This window comes from Mustela lutreola, chromosome 18, assembly GCF_030435805.1.
Source record: "Mustela lutreola isolate mMusLut2 chromosome 18, mMusLut2.pri, whole genome shotgun sequence".
Taxonomy (NCBI): domain Eukaryota; kingdom Metazoa; phylum Chordata; class Mammalia; order Carnivora; family Mustelidae; genus Mustela; species Mustela lutreola.
Genome location: NC_081307.1, coordinates 4,847,264 through 4,866,142, shown reverse-complemented (window position 1 = coordinate 4,866,142; position 18,879 = coordinate 4,847,264). Strand labels below are relative to the sequence as shown.

Sequence of the window (18,879 nt, the reverse complement as noted above, 5' to 3'; positions counted from 1 at the left end):
TCAAAGCCAATCGCCTTGCAAATTCAGTAGCAATTCTCACTGCTCACTCGCCCAATCCCTGGAGAATATTTTTCCAACAAGGGGGCATCTTCCATTTTTTAGAGCAAGTAATTCCTGACTGGTTTTCAGTGGTAATATTTTCTCCAAAATTTGCTTCTCTTTTTATACCATGACTGTGACGGCCATGAAATGCTGCAGGCCACCCTAAATGCTGCAGGCCGCCCATGCTCTTTGGGCTTTCATTACCCTAACGAACAGGACAGCTCTGATGCAGACATACCCCCGGCCTTCTCAGAACCCCTGCAAAGCAGAACCTGAGCATTCAGGATAACCCCCGTGGCCATGGCGAGGAACCTTTGTGCCACAGGCCTCTAATACGGAAGGATTTCTCCTCACTGCCCTCGAATTGCTTATATCCCAGGATCCTTCCCATCTCCAGAACTCACCTTGGCCTTGGCATTGACTTTGGCTTTATTCTGGAGCAAGTATTTGGCTACTTCTGTGTGTCCTGCTCTGGCTGCCATGTGCAGCGGGGTCTCCACTTTCTGTAAAACCACAGAATTAAAGAAATGTTAACCCATGCCGAGTTTCCAAAAAGATACACACGGAGTTCCAAAGTGCCAATGTGGGGTAACTTGTTGGGTTTTCGTCCAAGAGGTGGAGTTGTTCCAACAAGCAGCTACTTTAGCCTTTAGCTTGCTGACACTTGGTGTGTGTGGTGTGTGTGTGTGTGTGTGTGTGTGTGTGTGTGTGCTTGCACGCGTGTGTGTTCTAGGTATACTTTAAAAGCAAACCTCAGAGCTGATGAATGTTAAATACTGTAAATGCTTTCCCAGAAACACTTACAGAAGTTCCCAAATTATTGTCTAAAAGAAAACTCCTAGGACTGACAGAAGTGTGACAAATTTAACTGGGAACGGCTCAAGACCTACACATATTCTCCCCAAACCTGAAGGCTCTCCTACTGTGAGAATTCTAGCTCTCTCCCCAGAGAGGTGATCTCAGGATCAGTAGCTCATCTCCCCTCCGAGCTCTCCCTGTGGGCTTACCACGTTGGAGACATTGGGTGATGCTTCCCGCTGTAGGAGGTTCTTCACGATGGGCAGGTGCCCCATGAAGGAGGCCACATGGAGAGGGGTCAAGCCAGACTGGAACACACAAGAGAGGAATGAGAATAGAGGAGCCTTTCCTGCTCCTACAAAGAAGAGAAAGCCAGATGAATCTACTTTCTTGTTTCTAGGGGCTCCAGAATGGTTTTCCAAGCAAAGAGAGTTCAATGAGATAGGTTTGCTTTCAGGGTAATGGCTGGAGGGGGAAAAAAAAAAAATCACTGCAGGGTGATTCTGTCTGCTTTGCAACTCAAAAACATGCATCTGATCTTGGAAAGCTCCCTGAAACTTGACACACGTTCCCTTGTCTCGGTCACCCAATGTGTTCCTTCAAGCAGTCTGAACTCGCACGCACGGACACACGCAGTCCTGCAGTCCCGCATAGCTAAAAAGAACAACTCTCCAGAAAGCTCTTGGAGGAAGACCACGGGCAGGAAGCCTCTACCCGTCTGTGGGGTTCTCCTACCTCAGTAACAGCGTCAATGGAGGCCCCCGTCTTCAGCAGCAGATCCATGACACGGATGTGGTTCTTCTTGCAGGCGATATGTAAGGGGGTGAAGCCATTCTGTGGCCCCACACATAGGGAGACAGACAAGCAGGAACTTACAAGACGAGCCCGAGGGGCCCCCAAACCGCCTCTGCCTGCTGCCCCTGCCTGGATGGTCGGCTACTGCCCGTCACCCGAGAGGCCGGCGGCTCCCACTTTCTGCACCAAGCATGTTCCTGAAGAAGTTCTTCATAAATCCTTTTTTTTTTTTTTTTTAATTAATCATATTTTTGGAGGCGCAAAAAGGGCCTGCTGTTTTCAGTTTCCTTTGGGGGAAACTGGCAATCAAGAGCATTTTTTGTGAAGCAAATCCTGTTTCCTTTCCCCTGAAACCATGGATCATTTTTAGTAAAGTGGATTTCGGGATAGCAGCTCTGCTGGGAGTTTTGTTTGTTTCTGTCTGTTTTTTCCGAGGGCTTTACTCCCACAGGCCGGGGTTCCCCAAGTGGGGGAGGGGATTTTGTCGCACCCCTCCCCCACCCCCCACGACATCTGGCAATGTCTGGAGACACTGCTGATTGTCATCACCAGCGGAGAAGGAGATCAACCCTGGGGGAGGAGGGGCAAGGATCCTGCTAAACGTCCTACCAGGCATATCACACCCAAAATGACAATAGCGCTGAGGCTGAGAAATGCCCCCGCTATCCCAGAATCATCCCTGGCGTGTGGCAAGAGCTCAGCGAAAGCTTTCTGAATGAAGGAGCCACCCTTGCAAGACCTGGAATCTCCCCTGTCTTCTGAAGTCTGCCCTGTGGGAGTGGGCAGAGAGGAGATGGCGGTCAAGGCCATGGTCTGTGCAGAGCTCTGGCCCCACCAGATCCCTGACCCTGCTCTCGGAACGCCTGGCCTGGGGCAAGAGGGAGAGGACTCCCAGTGCTAGGAGGGAACTCGCTTTAGGTGGGAACTCCATTCTATACCAGCTAGGAAAACTTGACACCTGTGAGCAGGGGAAGGGTGCTTAGCTCGGCCCAGGTCATTCAGCCAACAAAGTAGATAAAAAAGGCAGCCTAGAAGGGATCACTGTACTGCAATTCCAGGCTGGCCTAGAGGGAGTGGCGCCCCAATCCACACACATACCACGGACACTGCTTCTTAGTGAGGTCTCCTGGGCCTGATCCCCCCCCCAACCCCTTACCCCCCAGCTCAGTCTGTCATCAGGGTGCCGAATGGGGAGTGGAAAGTTTACCATCCTGCCTCTGTGCTGCCATGTCCCCCAGGCCCTAGCCGGTGCCACCACCTTTCAGGCCCTAGTCTCGGGGGTACCTCCAGTCACCGACACGTGCCCTTCCCACCAGGCTCAGCCATGCAGCTCTGGTCCTGCTTCCCTTGGCCTTTGCCTCTCTGACACCTTCTCTAGTAGCCTCCCACTCACCAGGGCTCTGGAATTTGGTTTGGCTCCTTTATCCAAAAGGACCTTGGCTACTCTGTGATGGCCGCAGTGGGCTGCCACGTGGAGGGGGGTCAGATGGTCCAGGGTGATGTCATCTATCTCTGCGTTGTATTGCAATAGAAGTCGGACACAGTCAAGGTGGTCTCCCTGAGCCGCCATGTGAATGGGGGATAAGCCGTTCTGGGAGAAGAGGGAGAAACAAGCAAGCAGCAAAGGAAATGAACACAGAAATTCAAAGCAATGATTCCAACGTCACGTCCTTCTTCTTCCCTACGCAATGTTTCCACATGGCCCCGGTGCTCCTGCCGGGTTCTGATTACACTCTCCACCTCATCAAATCCTCCAAGCCAGCTCCAGCCAGGCCGACCTCTTCCAGGAACCCTTCCCTGACCACCCGAGACTTCTGTGGGTTTTTCTTTTTCTGTCCCACTCACGCGGACACTGCTCAGGGATTTGGTGAATTGTGTCTGTAATGAACTTGTCAGGGGCGTGTCTCCATACTTAGCAGCCTCTTCAGATCAGTGACTGTGCCTTCCGTCTCTCATAGGCCCCACAATCCCCATACGAGCATGAGACACACAAAGCTCTCCATTTATATGCTTTTGAATGAACGAATGACCGCAACATAGAACTTGGATCTAGAACCCTCTGTTCTGTGCTCCTAACACACACACACACACACACATCACTTGAACAACTTCATTAAGGACTTTCACTCTTCCTTAGGTAGCAATCTCTTAAAACAACAACAACAAAAAAAACCAACATTAAAAACAAAGGAGACTCTTCACTGAATCCTTTACACATTAATCCAACAAATATTTACTAAGTGATTAATGAGCACCAGGTATGGGTTAAGCTCTGGAGAAACAAAAGAAAACAGACACAATCCCTGGCAGAAGGAAGCTTGTGCACCCACAGGCAAAAGAGGTGGAAATAGATACATTGTTGCCACTCCGTGCTATAACAGCAGGGAAGGCAAGATCAAAGCACAGAGGTCCACTGGAGGCTAGAGTTTCCAGGAGGGAGGAAGGGGAGGCAAGGCTTTCAGGAGGAGGTAGCCCAGAGCAAGGACTTCTCTAGGAAGACAGAAAAGGAAGAATCTCTTAGCAAAGGGAGCAGTGCGGACTGGGTCACAGAGGCAGCGATCCTTCAGGAACTTGAGGAGCTCTACCTATGCAGTTAGAGGTGCAGGAGGACCACGCCTGATGGGGGCATGGAGCTGGGCTCCGGGGAGGCAGGAGCAGCATCAAGACAATCTGTGAGCTTAGGCACTGGGATGTTAGCTTTCAGAAAGGGAGCAAGAAAAGATTTTCAGCAAGGGAGACACACAACCAGGCTGCATGGCAGCTAGTATCTGTGTTACGGGTTGAATTGTGTCATCTCAAAATTCACATGTTCAAGTCCTAACCCCAGGTACTCAGGACGTGACGTTATTTGGAAATCAGGTCACTGCAGATGTCGTTAGTTACGATGAGGTCTTTCATGGGGGCCCGAATACGATATGAGTGCTGTCCTCCTAGAAAGGGGAAATCTGGACACACACACTCAGACACAGAAACCACACCATGTGGACAGGGAGGCAGAGGTCAGGGTGATGCCAAAGCAGTGCCAAAGATGGCCAGCAACCACTGGACACCAGGAGAGAGGCTAAGAACAGATTCCCCCTCACAACCTCTGAAGGTACCAGGCCTGCTGACCCTGCTCTCAGATTCCCAGCTTCTAGAACGGTGGGATGATGGGCTGCTGTGGTTCAAGCCACCCAGCATGAGGCACTTTGCTACCCCAGCCCAAGCAAGCTAAGCATTAGCTGCCACTCAGAGACTGACACAAAGGTCATGCCATACTTCCCAATGCTCAGGGAAGGATGGCCCGCTGACTGTATTTGTAAATAAAGTTTTATTGGAAGAGGACTGCTAGTTTGCACATTATCCATGGCTGCCCTCCTACTACAATGGCAGAGGTAAATTGTTGCAATGGAGATCATGGCTTGCAGAGTCTAAAAATATTGACTGTACGGCCCTTTAGAGAAAAAGAGGGCCATGCCCGATCTGACTAATGATTAGAGGTATACTGAGTGTCTCCCGTGGGACAGGCATTGGGGTATACAACACACTGGCTCAGTTAGTAGTATTAGCATCTTTGTTTTCTAGAGATGGAGTTTGATCCTGGGTGGGCCTGACCTGGAGACCTGCCAAAAGGACGCTCCTCACGGAAGGGAAGCACGAACCTTGGTTTTGGCTTGGATGGGTGCCCCGTGGTCCAGCAGGATCTCTGAGATTCGCACGTGCCCATTCCGAGCTGCACAGTGGAGAGGTGTCAATTCATCCTTTAAAAGATAGAGTCCAAAAGAGAAAGCCCCGAAGGCACCTATCAGAGCCACTGCACAGAAGACTGCCTCCAGTACAGCTGTAGCCACAAGAAGCTCGGATGCTTCCTTCAGGACCAGCTCGGCTCCAATACAGCCCATTGTGTCTCCTGTTGCCTCTTGGCTCCCGCCACGGCTGTTTCAAGAGGCCACCATTCGCTGGCCACAGAGAGGTCACCAGTGGGCCATCACAGAACTGGGGAGACTCTGGAAGGCAGAACTCCCTCCCCCCGGCCTTCCACGGAGCTCACTGGCACCCACCTTGGTCCTTGTTTCTATCTGGGCTCCCCGGTCCAGCAGGAGCCGCACCATGATCACATTCCCCCTGCGGGAGGCGATGTGCAGTGGCGTGATGCCGTTCTGGAAGGGGGAGGAACAGGAACCAGTCAGGCTGTGACGTCCTCCTTTCCAGGGCAGTGGCTCTGCACCCCATGCCCATGTCCCCCCAGCCCTATGGTGGCAGCAATGCAAGAAGGCACTTTCAGCCTACTGGTAGGATGCTTCTCGCCTAGGAATGATCTCAAAACCTATAAGGACATGACGGCATCCTTGTCGATCGCCGCAGTCTGGTCAAGCCCTGTCTCCCAAGCCCTGTCATCACAACAAACTGGAAAAAAGCCCTGCCCTCCAGCCTTCCTCGAGAACGGACCAATGGAAACTGACGAGCTGACGATCAGACACAAACCAAGGAGGAGCTTAAGAGACACCAGGGCTGTCTCACCTGGGGACACTCGCGCCATGAGGAGGAAACCTGGGGTGTCACAGTGAGGGGCTGACAAGCCCAGAGCCCTGGACCAAGCGCAGGGCCTGCTGGGGAGACTTACCTGGGGCGTGAAGTTGACGCTGGCACCCCTGTTGAGGAGCAACTGGGCCACGTTGAGGTTCTCGTAGTGAGCTGCGATGTGGAGGGGGGTGAATCCCGTCTGGGGCACAACAGAGAGGGACAACTTGTCACAAGTCATGCTCTGCCATTTCCACCTCAGAATAAGGACAGGGCTTCTGGAAATGTCGGCAGGGCCCGAGCGCCAGAGGTGGAAAGGTTTGCCTCGTGGCAAGTCATATTCAAGGCTGGGTGCCACCTCGGAGGGCCCCCCGTTCTTTGTTTTACAGTTCCCGTGGACAAACCACGGACTAGCATTACCTTAAACTCAGCAGGGCCCACTCACGTGAATGGCTACTTATGAAGAAATGTTAATGAACGAATGAAAAGTGTTACGGGGGCCATGATCTTCACTCTAGAGATGGCTTCAGTCCCCTAAAAGGGAGTGGTGACTCAGCTGGCTGGCCAAAGGTGGCCCTTTTGACCCGTTGGCAGGTCATTGTCATCATTCTGTCCCATAAACCTGAGAGCATGCCTGATCCAGTCAGCAGCCTTCTAGACAAAACCCAGCGACCGGGGGCTGAAGGGACCATGTGACTAGCTCAGGTGATCCATTCCCATTAGAGCCCAAACTTACAGACAACAGATCAGCCGTGCCTCAAAACATCAGAGAGCGCAGGTCTAGGCCCCTAGGTAGCCCTCCCCATTCTCATCTCTTCATGTAGGGACACCTCCCCTCCTCCACCAGGGATCCACCAGGAAAAGGGGGGGATTAAATTCTAGAACACCACCTGCCAGCCCTTAAAGTTCCACTCTGGCCAGTTTCATTCCAGCCTGCCCCGGATACTTTTCCGGGTGACCAGGAGCGACGCGAACCTTTCCTGCTCCACACCGAGTACCTCTTCCTGGGTGTTCACTGGGAGTTTGAAGTGGGTCTGCCCATGGGGGCCCCTCCAGGTCACTAGTGGGAACCCGAAGGTGCCAAGGGTGGGGGCTGGTGGTGCTCCGTGTGCTGGGCTAGGTCCGTCCCCAGTGATGGGGCATTCTCGGGGCACGGCCAGGGGTGACCCTTGCGGCTCCGCAGCCCAGGGCTGAGCCGCCCTCACCTTGGAAAGCACGTCTGGGTTGGGGTCATTCTGCAGCAGGACCGCAGCCGTCCGTGTGTCATCGTTGCGCGCCGCGATGTGTAGGGCGGGTAGGCGCACTTTCCCCTTCGTGCCGTAGTTGATGAGGTGGGCCACCACGTTCTCATGGCCCTGCTGCAGAGCCACCGCGAGAGGCGTGAAGCCGTCCTGGCCACAGGAAAGGAGGAAAGCTCCATGTGCTCTGACAGCACCCGCCCACTCACTGTCCTCCAGGCAGAACACACGCTTTCCTGCCTCAGGGCTCTTGCTTGGGACGGACCTCAGCCTGAAATGCCTCTCTTACCATTCAGAGCCCTCTTCATCTGTCAAGCTCCGTTTCAATGTTACCTCCTCCCAAAAGCCTTTCTTGGACCCACTTTCTTCCTCCGCAATCTCCCAGAGCCCAGAGCCATTCGTTTTCCTTTATAACTTGTTCCCAGTCTGAGTGCTCTGAGGGCTTTTTACTGCCCTCTGTTTCCCTGCCTATCCTCTCTGTCACCCTTCAACATGGCGGAGGCTCATTCCTTTCTTCATCGTACGAGGGTTAGTAACACCTAGCAAATGCTAGAAACTACGCCAGGCACTGAGGACTGACTGGATCGTGAGCTACCCTGATCAATCTCCTTGGTTGTGTGCCGAGGAGCACAGGACCCCGTGGCTGGTGAAGAAGAATGAGCAGAAAGTCACGTGACTGTTGAGTGTGACAATGTCAGTCGTCAAGAGAGGCTTGGGCTCCATCTAGCTCAATTTCATCCCTTCATCAATGACAAAACTCAGGACCAGAGCTGAAGTGACTCATGGTCTGTGGCCGGATCCTTTCTCATTAACGTCCAGCCTTCAGTGGTGCTTAGTGTGGGAAGGACAAGCCTGAGTCTGATGTCATTTCTCTGGTATGTGTCTGGGCATTCCTCAAGACCCATGACTCTGTCTCTTCCTCCCTCGGAATGCCCAGCAGCGCCCAGGATTAGTGCAGTAAGCAGAAGGGGGAGAGCACACAATGACAGCCCACACCGATCGTGACACAGGAGTTCTTTCAAGCTATGTCCCAGGGATGCACACCCCCAAAGGTGTCCTGCACCCTGGGCGGGGGGCGTCCAGCAGGAAGTCCGTTTGCCCAAGGTACTTACTTCTGTGGCTACATTCTGATTAGCTCCATTTTCCAGTAAAAACTTAACCACTTCCAAGTGATTCTCTTGTGCTGCCATGTACAGGGGTGTAAAGCCTTTCTGTAGATCAAGAGTAAAAGTCATTAACATTCACCCACAAAATGAGAGATGCTAAACCCAGAGCAGAATCCTCTCAACCTGAGAACAGCTCTCTCTTCACCCTATTTTCACCTAGCCCATGGGGCCATGTTCCCGCCAACATCTCCGGGTGGAAAAACTAACTGATGCTTCGAAATGGTTTACTGGGATTATTACAAAAGGCCACCAGGTGGGGGCGACACTCCATGGAAATCAGCCTCTTGCCACCAGACACACAGCGTCTATTTTCACTCCTTTCCTCTGAAGTCCCCGTATCCTACCCACCTCTAAACATGCTTTCTCTCCCCAAGCATGCCAGAGCTAGATATAGCGTTTGGTTTAACTGAACAGAGATGGGGGTCCACAACGATCAACCACCTCATTCTTAGAACACACTTATAGTAGAAGCATGCAAACACGCGCTGCCGATTAATCTAGACCATGTGCTCACAGTGTAACCGAAATGCAGGTGGAGAAGAAGGCCAGCGCCCTCTGGCCCGGGGCCCCAGAGGACCATTACCTGTGACTGGGCGTTGACATTGGCGCCATAGTTGACCAGCTCCCGGACCACCTCATCCTGACCAGCGAGGGCGGCGATATGCAGAGCTGTGTTCCCTTTCTGAAACACATGGAGGAGAGGAAGCAGAGCAGGTTTCCCACCAGGCTGTCAATGGTGCTGTGACAGTCAAAGGTAAAGTCACCATTAAGGGTACACTAATAAGGCTGTGCGTTGGGGTGGAGGACAGTGGGTTTTCTTGATGAGACAAAACGGGTAGATGACACCCATGAGTGTGCCTGACCCGTCATACACCTTGAAATAGTACTGAAAGCCCAGGGAGGAAAAGCCTTCCTGTTCTCCACACAGAAAATGTCACGCTGAAGAACAAAGAAACCACTTCCCAACACCTAATCCGCCGCCCGCAGACGCAGCGTTCTGTCATCAGCTGACGGACAGTCGACGTTCCTCAGGACACACATTGAAAGGTTTGCCAGACGAGCCGGCCCTCCGTGGACTTCCAGCTCCTCACAAGCTGTAACTCGGCAGGACCGCGCGGAGCCCCCGCCGGGTCCGGAGCTCTGGGGAAGGAGGCCGGCAGAGGCCGCAGGCTCGGCGCCCTTTCCCCGGAGCTGGGCCAAGGGGGACAGAGGGATGAGAGGCGAAGAGAGGGAAGAGCAGAAATACGCAACAGGGCTGGTGGCAGGTTCTGAGGGGGGACTAGAGCACTCAGAGTTTCTTGTCTGGATCCATTCTGGGTCTCTGACAATTGCTAGACGGGGTCAGGTCCGGCAGGCTGCTTTCTGCCCATCTCCCTCCTGCCTCCCGGATGTCCAGGGACGGGAACACGGGCACATTCTCTGACTCACCTACGTGACCCCTACGGGCACCCCAGTTCCGTGAGAGGCAGGCAGGACAGGAGCCTCCCCCCGACAGCTTCTGTCCACAGGGCAGGCGGAAGAAAATGGAACCTATCTGGGCCCACTTGTCCCTCTGCTACGTAAGGAGCAGAGATCTCCAACAAACTCATCTTTTTGTAGTTCAGACGGCATGTAATTTACTAAACCACATAAACACTTGCTAATCCATCTCAGGCAACTCAAGCCCTGGCAAGTAGGGACTTCAGACTCAGTCCATGCACCGGGGCCATCTGTCACTGGGAGAAGAAGAGTGGCCTCACCTGGGCGGAACAGAGCGGTGCAGGCGCCAAGTTCTGTGCCCCACCACCCCCACCCCACACAGCCACCGCTGCCCTCCGCACCCGCAGGTGGGAGAGGTAGCCCCACTGAGGGCACCAGGGGGCTGAGGGAGCTCAGGTCTTTGTTTCTAAACTGTGGCCTGAATCAGGCAAGAGGGCCCTGCTCGTTGCCTCCCAGGGTTGGTCTTTTTGATTTCTCCTTAAATTCTATTGGATAAACCAAAGCGTTCTTCCTCAAACATCTGTCAAAGAATAAGTGCCAGAAATGAAGGTATGGATGCTGATAAATCACTTTTCATAGAAGTCCGAAGAGCGTACGTCTGGAGGCCAACTCTCTCACTGTACCAAGTGTGACATGGCTGTTGGCACCAGAAACTTCTCTAGAAATCAGGACTCCGATCTCCAAGTCTCCCCATTTAGAAGAACGTGTGCTGTGCCATTCATGCCTCCGCTACACACTGAACACATGTGTGTCAGGCGCCGGTCCAGGCGGGGGAGTATCGAGATGACAGACACTCGGGCTGCTTGCCCTCCAGAAGCAACAATGTCAAGATGTTGCTTTCCATCTGCCCCTCTCTGCCTGAAATCACACGACATCAGAGCTCTCCTCATAGAAATCCATGCCAGGGGGGGTGGAGTGGGGCAGCTGGCCCACATGGAAACCTGGCTCATGCCACCTTCCGGATCTGGGCTGAGGGCAGCACGGGTGGTGGGTAAGAGCAAAGAGGAGACAGTGGGAAACAGACCCACCCACCCACACACAGATGCACACAGTGTGCGGTGCACGAGGGCCCCTGGCCTAGGGTAAGGGTCTAAGGACAAGGAGGTGGGGCCTCTGTTTTCTCCACCCCTCCCCCTGCATGCAGGGACATACCCTCCAAGAAGAAAAAAGAATTTTTTTCTTAGCTACATGTGATCCACAAAGACCCACTCTGTCCCCTGGCTGGGTGTCCTGGAGCTCCTGGAAGGGATGGGGCTGGGACAGGTGCCGGGCACACTCAAGCAGGGAGATGGGGGATTTCTCCCTCTCCACCTGCTGAGAGGCTGAGCACAGGCCCCTCGAGGCAGAGACGGGAGGATGGCACCAGGATGCTTTTGTTTTGTGCTTTTAAAATTTCTAAGCACAGTTTAGGAAACTATATTGGTTTTGGCTTTTTTACTCTTGTCTTTTTTTAATCTTTCTCATGCTTGCGAGACCCATTAGAATTCCCCAATCTGCTATGACTCTTGCTCAGCCCACGGTTTCTGCCTCACCTTTTTTCCTCCCTCTGTGTGGCATTCAGAAACCACGCTGGCTTACAAAATGTCTATAAATAACAAAGACACACCAAGCGTTTGCTTGCAAAATAACAATCAGAGGGGGAAATTCGGCAAGAGGGAAAACCGCCGAATCGCCCTGTTCACGTGGCTCTTGGGGCCGCGCCAGGGAAGAGGAGCCTGCAGATGGCGCACTGCTGGCGGCCAGGTCCGTGGGAGCGCCAGAAGGAAGACTAACTGCATCCCCTTCGTCCACAGAAGGGTGGAAACAACTGGTACTTGTCGGGGGGGAAAAAAAAGTGCCGCACAGACATAGAGAAAGAACAACTCTTGTCTATTTCACCGGCGAGATCGCATGAAAATTACATGACATGACACGACGTGAAAATCACCGAATTTTACCGCCAGGGATGACTGCACCTTCCTAATATTTTGGTAATGCACTTCATAACCACTCTATCTGTGGTCACCTATCATTCTTCTGGCTCTCCGCTCGAGAGGCGGCAAACACGCTCGCCGCCCGGAGCGGAGATTGAGGCTAGGCGTGAGACCGCCATGGGTACGGAACAGCAGATGGAAAGAAAGAGGCCAGCAGGACAAAGCCAAGAGGAAAACCGCGGGAAGTAAGCGGGAAGGGCGAGAAAAGGAAGCAGTACTCGAGTCAGCAGAGAAAGGCGGTTTTTGTGTGTCGTTTTGTTTTGAAGTATTGGCGGCGGTGTCTTGCTCACTATGCAAACGGGATGGATGGATGTAAGAAATAAAACCCATTTTGCAACCTGGAGCTGCATGATTTCGTGACTGTCGTTTCTGGGCTTACATCACTGGAGCTAGGGGGAGGAGTATGTCGGTGTGGGGGCTGTGACGTCCCCCCTTGCTCAGTGCCCCCTGATAGGAAAAGAGAATGCTGTTCAGGGTCATCCGTCAGGGGAGGAAATAAGTGTGGAGCTGACCAAGTAGAATGCTGGAGAAGGATAACTGTGAGAGTCTGGCCCTCTTCTTCCAGCCTCAGTAGCAACACAGCCACCAGTATTTGCGGATGCCTGTTTGTTTGTCATCTGAATCCTGAAACCAAGTATTATTACCCCCATTTTACAGATGAGGGAATTGAGATGTCTCACTAGGTAACCTACCCAAAGTCACAGAGCATGAAATAGTTCTTCTGGGATCTGGACCCCAGGCACCTGACTGTGGGGCTTCGAGGGTTCTTAGCCCCTATAGGAGTCAGAGACCCCAAGAACACAGAAAGTCACCAAAAGAATTCTATTTCTAGGTGCATACTCTGGCAAGGAGGAGAAAGCAAAAGCCCACTGACTCCTTGTGGAAATAGGGTCCTGTGCTTTTCAGGTAATTTCAGGGATGCCTAGAACTAGGAAGTAATGGGAAGGACAAGAGAGATTCAGAAGCACTCTTGGATTTCTCTCAAGTTTGGGATAAGACAGGAGGGATCCCCCCCACTTGAATATCAACGAAAAGCTCCCCGCTCCCTAAGAGACGTACCTTGGTTGTCGTTTCTAGAATGATTTCTTTGTGCAGAAGTTCAACTACCATCTTCACATGGCCTTCTTTAGAGGCCAGGTGCAAGCCGTTCAGCCCATTCTGTAAAGAGCAGAGAGGCAGGAAGAGTGGTTAGCGGACTACGCATTCTGCTGTTCCAGTGGCTAAGATAAGACCACTTCCCTGTGAAGAGATGTGTGACGCCGGAAGGGAAGAATGGGAGGGACCCTGAGTGGTGCTGGTCCAGCCTCTCCAAGCTCTTTTTTGCAGAAGCCCCAGATAACAGGAACGCAGGGTGATAGCAAGACCACCTCTCCTTGGATTCATCTCCATCTTAAGTGTGGGGAAGCTCTCACTAAGGCAGTGGGTGACCTTGAAATTCCGATCTTGGCCACGCTTTTGGCAACCACTTCATGGAAGTGCTTCATGGAAGTAGCTTCAATCCCCTGGTTAATTTTCATGGCACCAACCAGTAAAAGCAAAGGGGCAACACCAGTGTATCTAAACATTTGCAGAGATAAGTGTATATTTAGTAACAGCAATGACAAAAAAAAAAAAATCTGAAATAAGCTCTTTGAAGAATTAAATACCACCAACCACCAGCTATTTGATTTCTTCGACAGACGAATCAGTTTTAAAATGGCCCCTTGGCCACCTGGACCTTTCAAATGTGGTCAAAGCTTGTCTGACAGTTCAGTTGTGGGGTACGGGGTGGGGAGAACCAACACTGTCCATGCCCAATGGGCGGTCCACAGGAGCAGAACTCTCCCTGACCACAGAAAGTTCCAGCTGCACATGGCGAGGTTTGAGAGAAGGGTTTACTGGCTCGCTCGTATGTCCCGTCTTCTGATCCTTGCACTTAAGATGCCTGGGAACTTCCTGGCAAAAGCGGACTTCGTTGAGGGCAACTTAGGGCCGCACATAATTCCGACAATATGACAGAACTCATTTCGCATCTAGTGACCAGCAGATCTTGGTTCCATACGGAAGATGACGTCAGTCAATCAGCACTCCCCGTGCCCCGCTGTTGTGTCTTCTTCCTCCTCCTTGCTCACCAGCCACCCCCCTCTTCTCCCATTCCTTCTCCTGCTTCAGTCAACGCCCCGTTCTAGCCCGTTGCCTTACAGGGGATGCCCCGCAGCCACTGCAGGCTCTGGCCAATGGAAAAGACGCTCGCCACCACAGCGGGAGGGGCTTGGCTCCTGAGGGTGTGGCTCCTGCAGCCTCAGCCACCACGGGGCCCCTGAAATCCCCCCCTCCCTTTGGGTCTCGGCACTCCTGACCCACGAATGCTCACGCTGAGAGATTTTATTCCTTGCCCTGGACCCCCACCTCTAAAACTCTCTTTACACTGGGGCCTTGAAGACGTTCCTGGCGTGGCAGAGAAAAGAGGAGGTGGGCTCCAAAGGGAACTACCCCTCATTTCCATTCAGTCGGTCCCCCGCACCCCCAACATGCAGAGTGCAGTGGGCCAAATTCTTGCACGTCAGCACAGCCAGCGTGGTAGGGGGTGTGTGTGGGGGGAGGGGGGCGATGGGAGGGCCCTCTCACGCAACATATGCAAACGCCTAGAAATTACTGTGAGATGATTTGCACTTGCAGACTGTGCACACCATTAAAGGCAGTGTCCAAAGTGGTGTGAATTATTCACACCCTGGTGTGAACGGGCTTATCAGATAAAGGCAGGGTCTCCGTCAGGTTTGCTAACAGAAAGGGATACAGTGATCTGTGAGAACAGGAAGCTGGGGGAGGGAGAAGAACACTGGGTGGCAGCAAACCAGTTCTCAAATCAATTTGCAAAATACAAATGCTCTGAAAAGCAATCTGTCCAGGGACGGGGGCTCTGGGAGCCTGGAGCCCTTCTCTGCAGCTTCCAGCTCTGGGCTTTACCCCAGGGCAGGTCTGCTCGGGAGCCCCGCCTCCCTCCCAGAGCAGTGCGCTCTGCCAGCCCCTCTTGAAACCTGGCAGTGTTCTGGAAGGTTCCCTGGGATTGCTCAGGACTCGCGCTGGTGTTAGCAGCTGCTGCAGTGTGCTTCCCGCAGGGGACTGGGCTGCGGCGGCAGGGAGAGGGGCACGGTGCTGCCTGGTCCCTTCCCATGAGCCGTCGCGGCTCCCGAATGCCTCAAAGCTGGGGCGTTGGCAAGTCAACAAGGAAAACACCTAAGTGGACAGCCGATGATCCGGGCTGTCTGTCCCTGCTCTTCCGAGCCCATGTCAGCATCTCCAACCAGAAGGATTCTAGACGTCCTGTCTGCCCAGAGAATGGAGTGGAACAGGCTGTCGGGATCCCTGAATGCTGAGGAAATCAAGGTTGGGGGTAGTCAAATGAGCAGCCAAGGTCACACATCTTTTCTAGAGCACAGCCACATAGAAAACAAATCTGGATTTCCCAAGGGGAAAAAAAGGGCCTGGGGTTTTTTGGTGGTGGTGGTTTTAGTTGTTGTTTTCGCCCCTAGGAACTAGTATGTTTCCAGCAGAGGACAAAAGCCCATTTCTCCTTGTTTTGCTCACCTGGCAGCTCAGAACGAACCCTCAGTCACAATAACTCATCCAGGTCTGGCCACGGCCACTCTAGTTTGATATCCAAGATTTTATTCCTTGCTCTGCTCTACAGAAAGTCCCTCTGCTTCCCTCCCTTCATCCCAGGCCTCTCCCTAAAAGCTACACTCTTGGCAGGAGGCAGTCACAGAAAAGGGACCATCACAACAGATTGGTATCTTAAATTGTGTTACTCAGCTTCCATTCCAGACCCTGGATCGATGTTCTCTTTCTTCCTAATGACTTTGTATTTTTCTGACCCTATTTTTGATTGTTTGCTTTCAACATGGTCACCCTAAGTCACCTCTGAGTCTATCACTGTGGTGATATGAATCCAAGCCCCATTTGGCATAGCTGTCACATGCAAGGTGCCTGTGACATGCATGGGAGATACTCACAAAGGCCCAGAACTTATCACAGAATAAGAGCCACGGAACACGGCTGGACCAAACGCTTGTCTCAGTTGCTCTCGGAGTCCTGGCAGTTACCTAACGCAAGCATTTCCTTAATCCAATTCAGACCAAAGTTACTGAGAACCTATTCCATGCCTGACACCACACTAGAAAGGAATACGATGCAGACCCTTATCCTTGAAGATCTCAATTTAGTAGAGGCAACAGATGCATAAAAAATAAGTGTGAGATAATGTGAAAATGCCCAAAATGGCATGAGATGAGAAGTAGCACAGAGGGAAAAGGAGCTGCTCTGCCAAGAGGGTTAGGAAATCTCCCTGGAGGCCTGTTCAAGGAAGCGTAGACGCAGGAAGGGATACAAGTTCATTAACAATGGAGAGATGAGAAGCTGTTTCTGAGTAAATTCTAAACCCATGAGCTAAAGTTGCAGAGACCATGCTCCCCGCCCTTCTCATCAAGCGCCCTCCTCCCATCCAGAAAGCATCTTCATTCAGGAGACACACAAGCACCCGACCTCCAGCAGCAGGTTTTCTCCAGCAGCTGACCTCAGCAAGCAGCTGGACAGCTGGTCACCATCTAGCCGCTAAGGTCGCTGAATGCCTGAAAACTCATTTACAGCACATACACAGTAAGGAACTTGTGTAACTGTTTTATTGAATGCATTATTAGGGGCACCTGGGTGGCTCAGCAGGTTAAGTGTTAGACTCTTAGTTTTGTCTCACGTCAGGGTTTCAGGGTTGTGAGATGGAGCCCCATGTCGGGCTTCACATGGAGTCTGCTTGACATTCTTTCTCTCTCCCTCTCCCTCTGCTTCTCCCCCTGCAAGCTCTCTCTCTTTCTCTCTTTCCAGTAAATATAAATAAAGTCTTTTTAAAAATGCATTACTAGCCAATACAGGAGATCATTTCCAATATTTTGAATGAAGCACAAAGATGAATGATCATTTACCACCTCTTCAAAACCACGATCCATGTTTTATTTCAGTTAATTCAAGTTTAAGTTGTTTGCCAAAAGGAAAAGGTGAGCCGCTGAGCCTTGCCTTGCATCTTTCACCACTCCAGCTACCTTCCCAGCCCCTCCTCTTGATGCCAAATGGCAGACAGACTGCTAAGGGGGATCATGGGGAAAGTCACGTATTTCATATCCCAAATAACTGAGTGTTGAAGATAAGCAAGAAAAAGGTAAGAGTGTGGCAGTAAATGCTTCATTAAATTAGAAGCTGGAGAGCAAAGCTGTAACTACTTGTGGCCACTTTTTAACCACATGCCTTCCTTGGGAAAACACTAGCTTGCCAGATTCTTCTTCCTAAAAACTCCTCCTTCCAGGTCTCCAATTGCATGTACATTTGGTTAACTGACATTGTCCCACAGCCCTTGGCTGCTCAGTTCTGTTTTCTCTTTGCCTACTTTTTTTTTTTTAAAAGATTTTATTTATTTATTTGACAGAGAGAGATCGCAGGTAGGCAGAGAGAGAGAGAGAGAGAGAGGAGGAAGCAGGCTCCCTGCGGAGCAGAGAGCCAGATGTGGGGCTCCATCCTAGGACCCTGGGATCATGACCTGAGCCGAAGGCAGAGGCTTTAACCCACTGAGCCACCAGGTGCCCCATCTTTGCCTACTCTTTTTATTCTGTTGTGTCAATTTTGATCATTTTCATGGACTTATCTTCAAGTTCTCTGATGTCTTCCTCATATGTGTCCAATCTACTGAAGAGCCTATCAAAGAAACTCCTTATCACCAAGAAACTGGCTTTTTAAATTTCTAGCATTTCATTTGATTCTTTCTGACACTGTCCATCACTCCGCTGAAATTCTTCATCTGTTCATGAATGTTGTTCACCTTTCCTACTAGATCCTTTAACACATTAATCACCATTATTGTAAAGACCATCTGATTGTTCCAATATCTCATCTCTGAGTCTGCTTCTGTTGATTACTTTGCCTCCTGACAAAGGTTTTGTTTTCTTCTTAGGTGTGTGTGTGTGCGTGTGTATTGACTTAGGTTAGTTGACTTGGGTTTGAGTTTTGCTATCTTCAGTGCACTACAGCCTTCAAATTCCTCTAGATGGAGGCAGCTGGTATCATAAGCTTAGAGTAGGAGCAAGGGTGCTGGAGGGATTCCTGTGTTCCTGATCTCCCTTTAGCCATCAGCCAGCCAGCATGCCCATACCTCCGCTGGGGTCCTTCTCCACGCTTCTGCACCCCTCCCAGCAGTAATATGCTCTTTCTTATTCTGGGGTAGGGAGGGAAGCAAGTTTGGCTTGTATAACAGCCTCTCCTTTGTTTTGACCTAGACCGAGTGTTACAAACAATACCACAAAAGGTCTTGAACCTGGACCTCAAAGGCGGAGGATCCTTGTTTTAAGCATTCTCTCCCATCTCTGTGGCAGGAAGACCTACATCGTCTTTGTACTTGGTCTTGGGTGGGAGTTTCTTGCTCTTCCTCCAGCAGTAGCAGAACTCTTTTCCTTACTAGTACACGACCATTTGGGGACCAGAATCGTCTCCTGCCCTCCCCTAGGTGAAAGGGGATTTTGCGTCTACCTTTCCTACAGCACCGCTGGGTCTTTGCTGTGTCCTGGGGCCAAGGTAGTTTGTTTCTATTCCTGCCCCTGAAGAATGGATTTTCACTTATGGTCTGAAGGTCAGAGTGTTTGTTTTTGCTTCACATGAGAGAAGGATCCTGGGAAGCAGGCAAGGCTTTTTCTGTTCCTGCCTCTACCTCTGCCTCCAAAGCCACCAAGTGCCTCCTATATTCCTTTGCCATCCTGGGAGACTCGCTAGTCTCCTGACATACCCCAATATTTCTCATGAACACCCACCGGAGGCCTGTGGTTCCAGACACACTACAGCTCACAATGATCTTTAAGAATTTGTTCAGAGTCT

General features: G+C 51.6%; 1 protein-coding gene across 14 annotated transcripts in view; it reads right to left on the bottom strand.

Annotated features, from left to right (window-relative positions):
* ANK1 (ankyrin 1) overlaps positions 1-18,879 on the bottom strand; it is a 207,503-nt gene that overhangs the window by 56,136 nt on the left and 132,488 nt on the right. For all 14 annotated transcript variants that reach the window (XM_059156002.1, XM_059155988.1, XM_059155990.1 and 11 more), the window contains exons 3-13: positions 13,051-13,149; positions 9,123-9,221; positions 8,486-8,584; positions 7,341-7,526; positions 6,239-6,337; positions 5,676-5,774; positions 5,277-5,375; positions 3,029-3,226; positions 1,576-1,674; positions 1,050-1,148; positions 447-545 (exon numbers count right to left, since the gene is read on the bottom strand). In XM_059156002.1, coding sequence (XP_059011985.1) covers positions 447-545; positions 1,050-1,148; positions 1,576-1,674; positions 3,029-3,226; positions 5,277-5,375; positions 5,676-5,774; positions 6,239-6,337; positions 7,341-7,526; positions 8,486-8,584; positions 9,123-9,221; positions 13,051-13,149 — 1,275 coding nt within the window. The remainder of the gene's footprint in view (positions 1-446; positions 546-1,049; positions 1,149-1,575; positions 1,675-3,028; positions 3,227-5,276; positions 5,376-5,675; positions 5,775-6,238; positions 6,338-7,340; positions 7,527-8,485; positions 8,585-9,122; positions 9,222-13,050; positions 13,150-18,879) is intronic.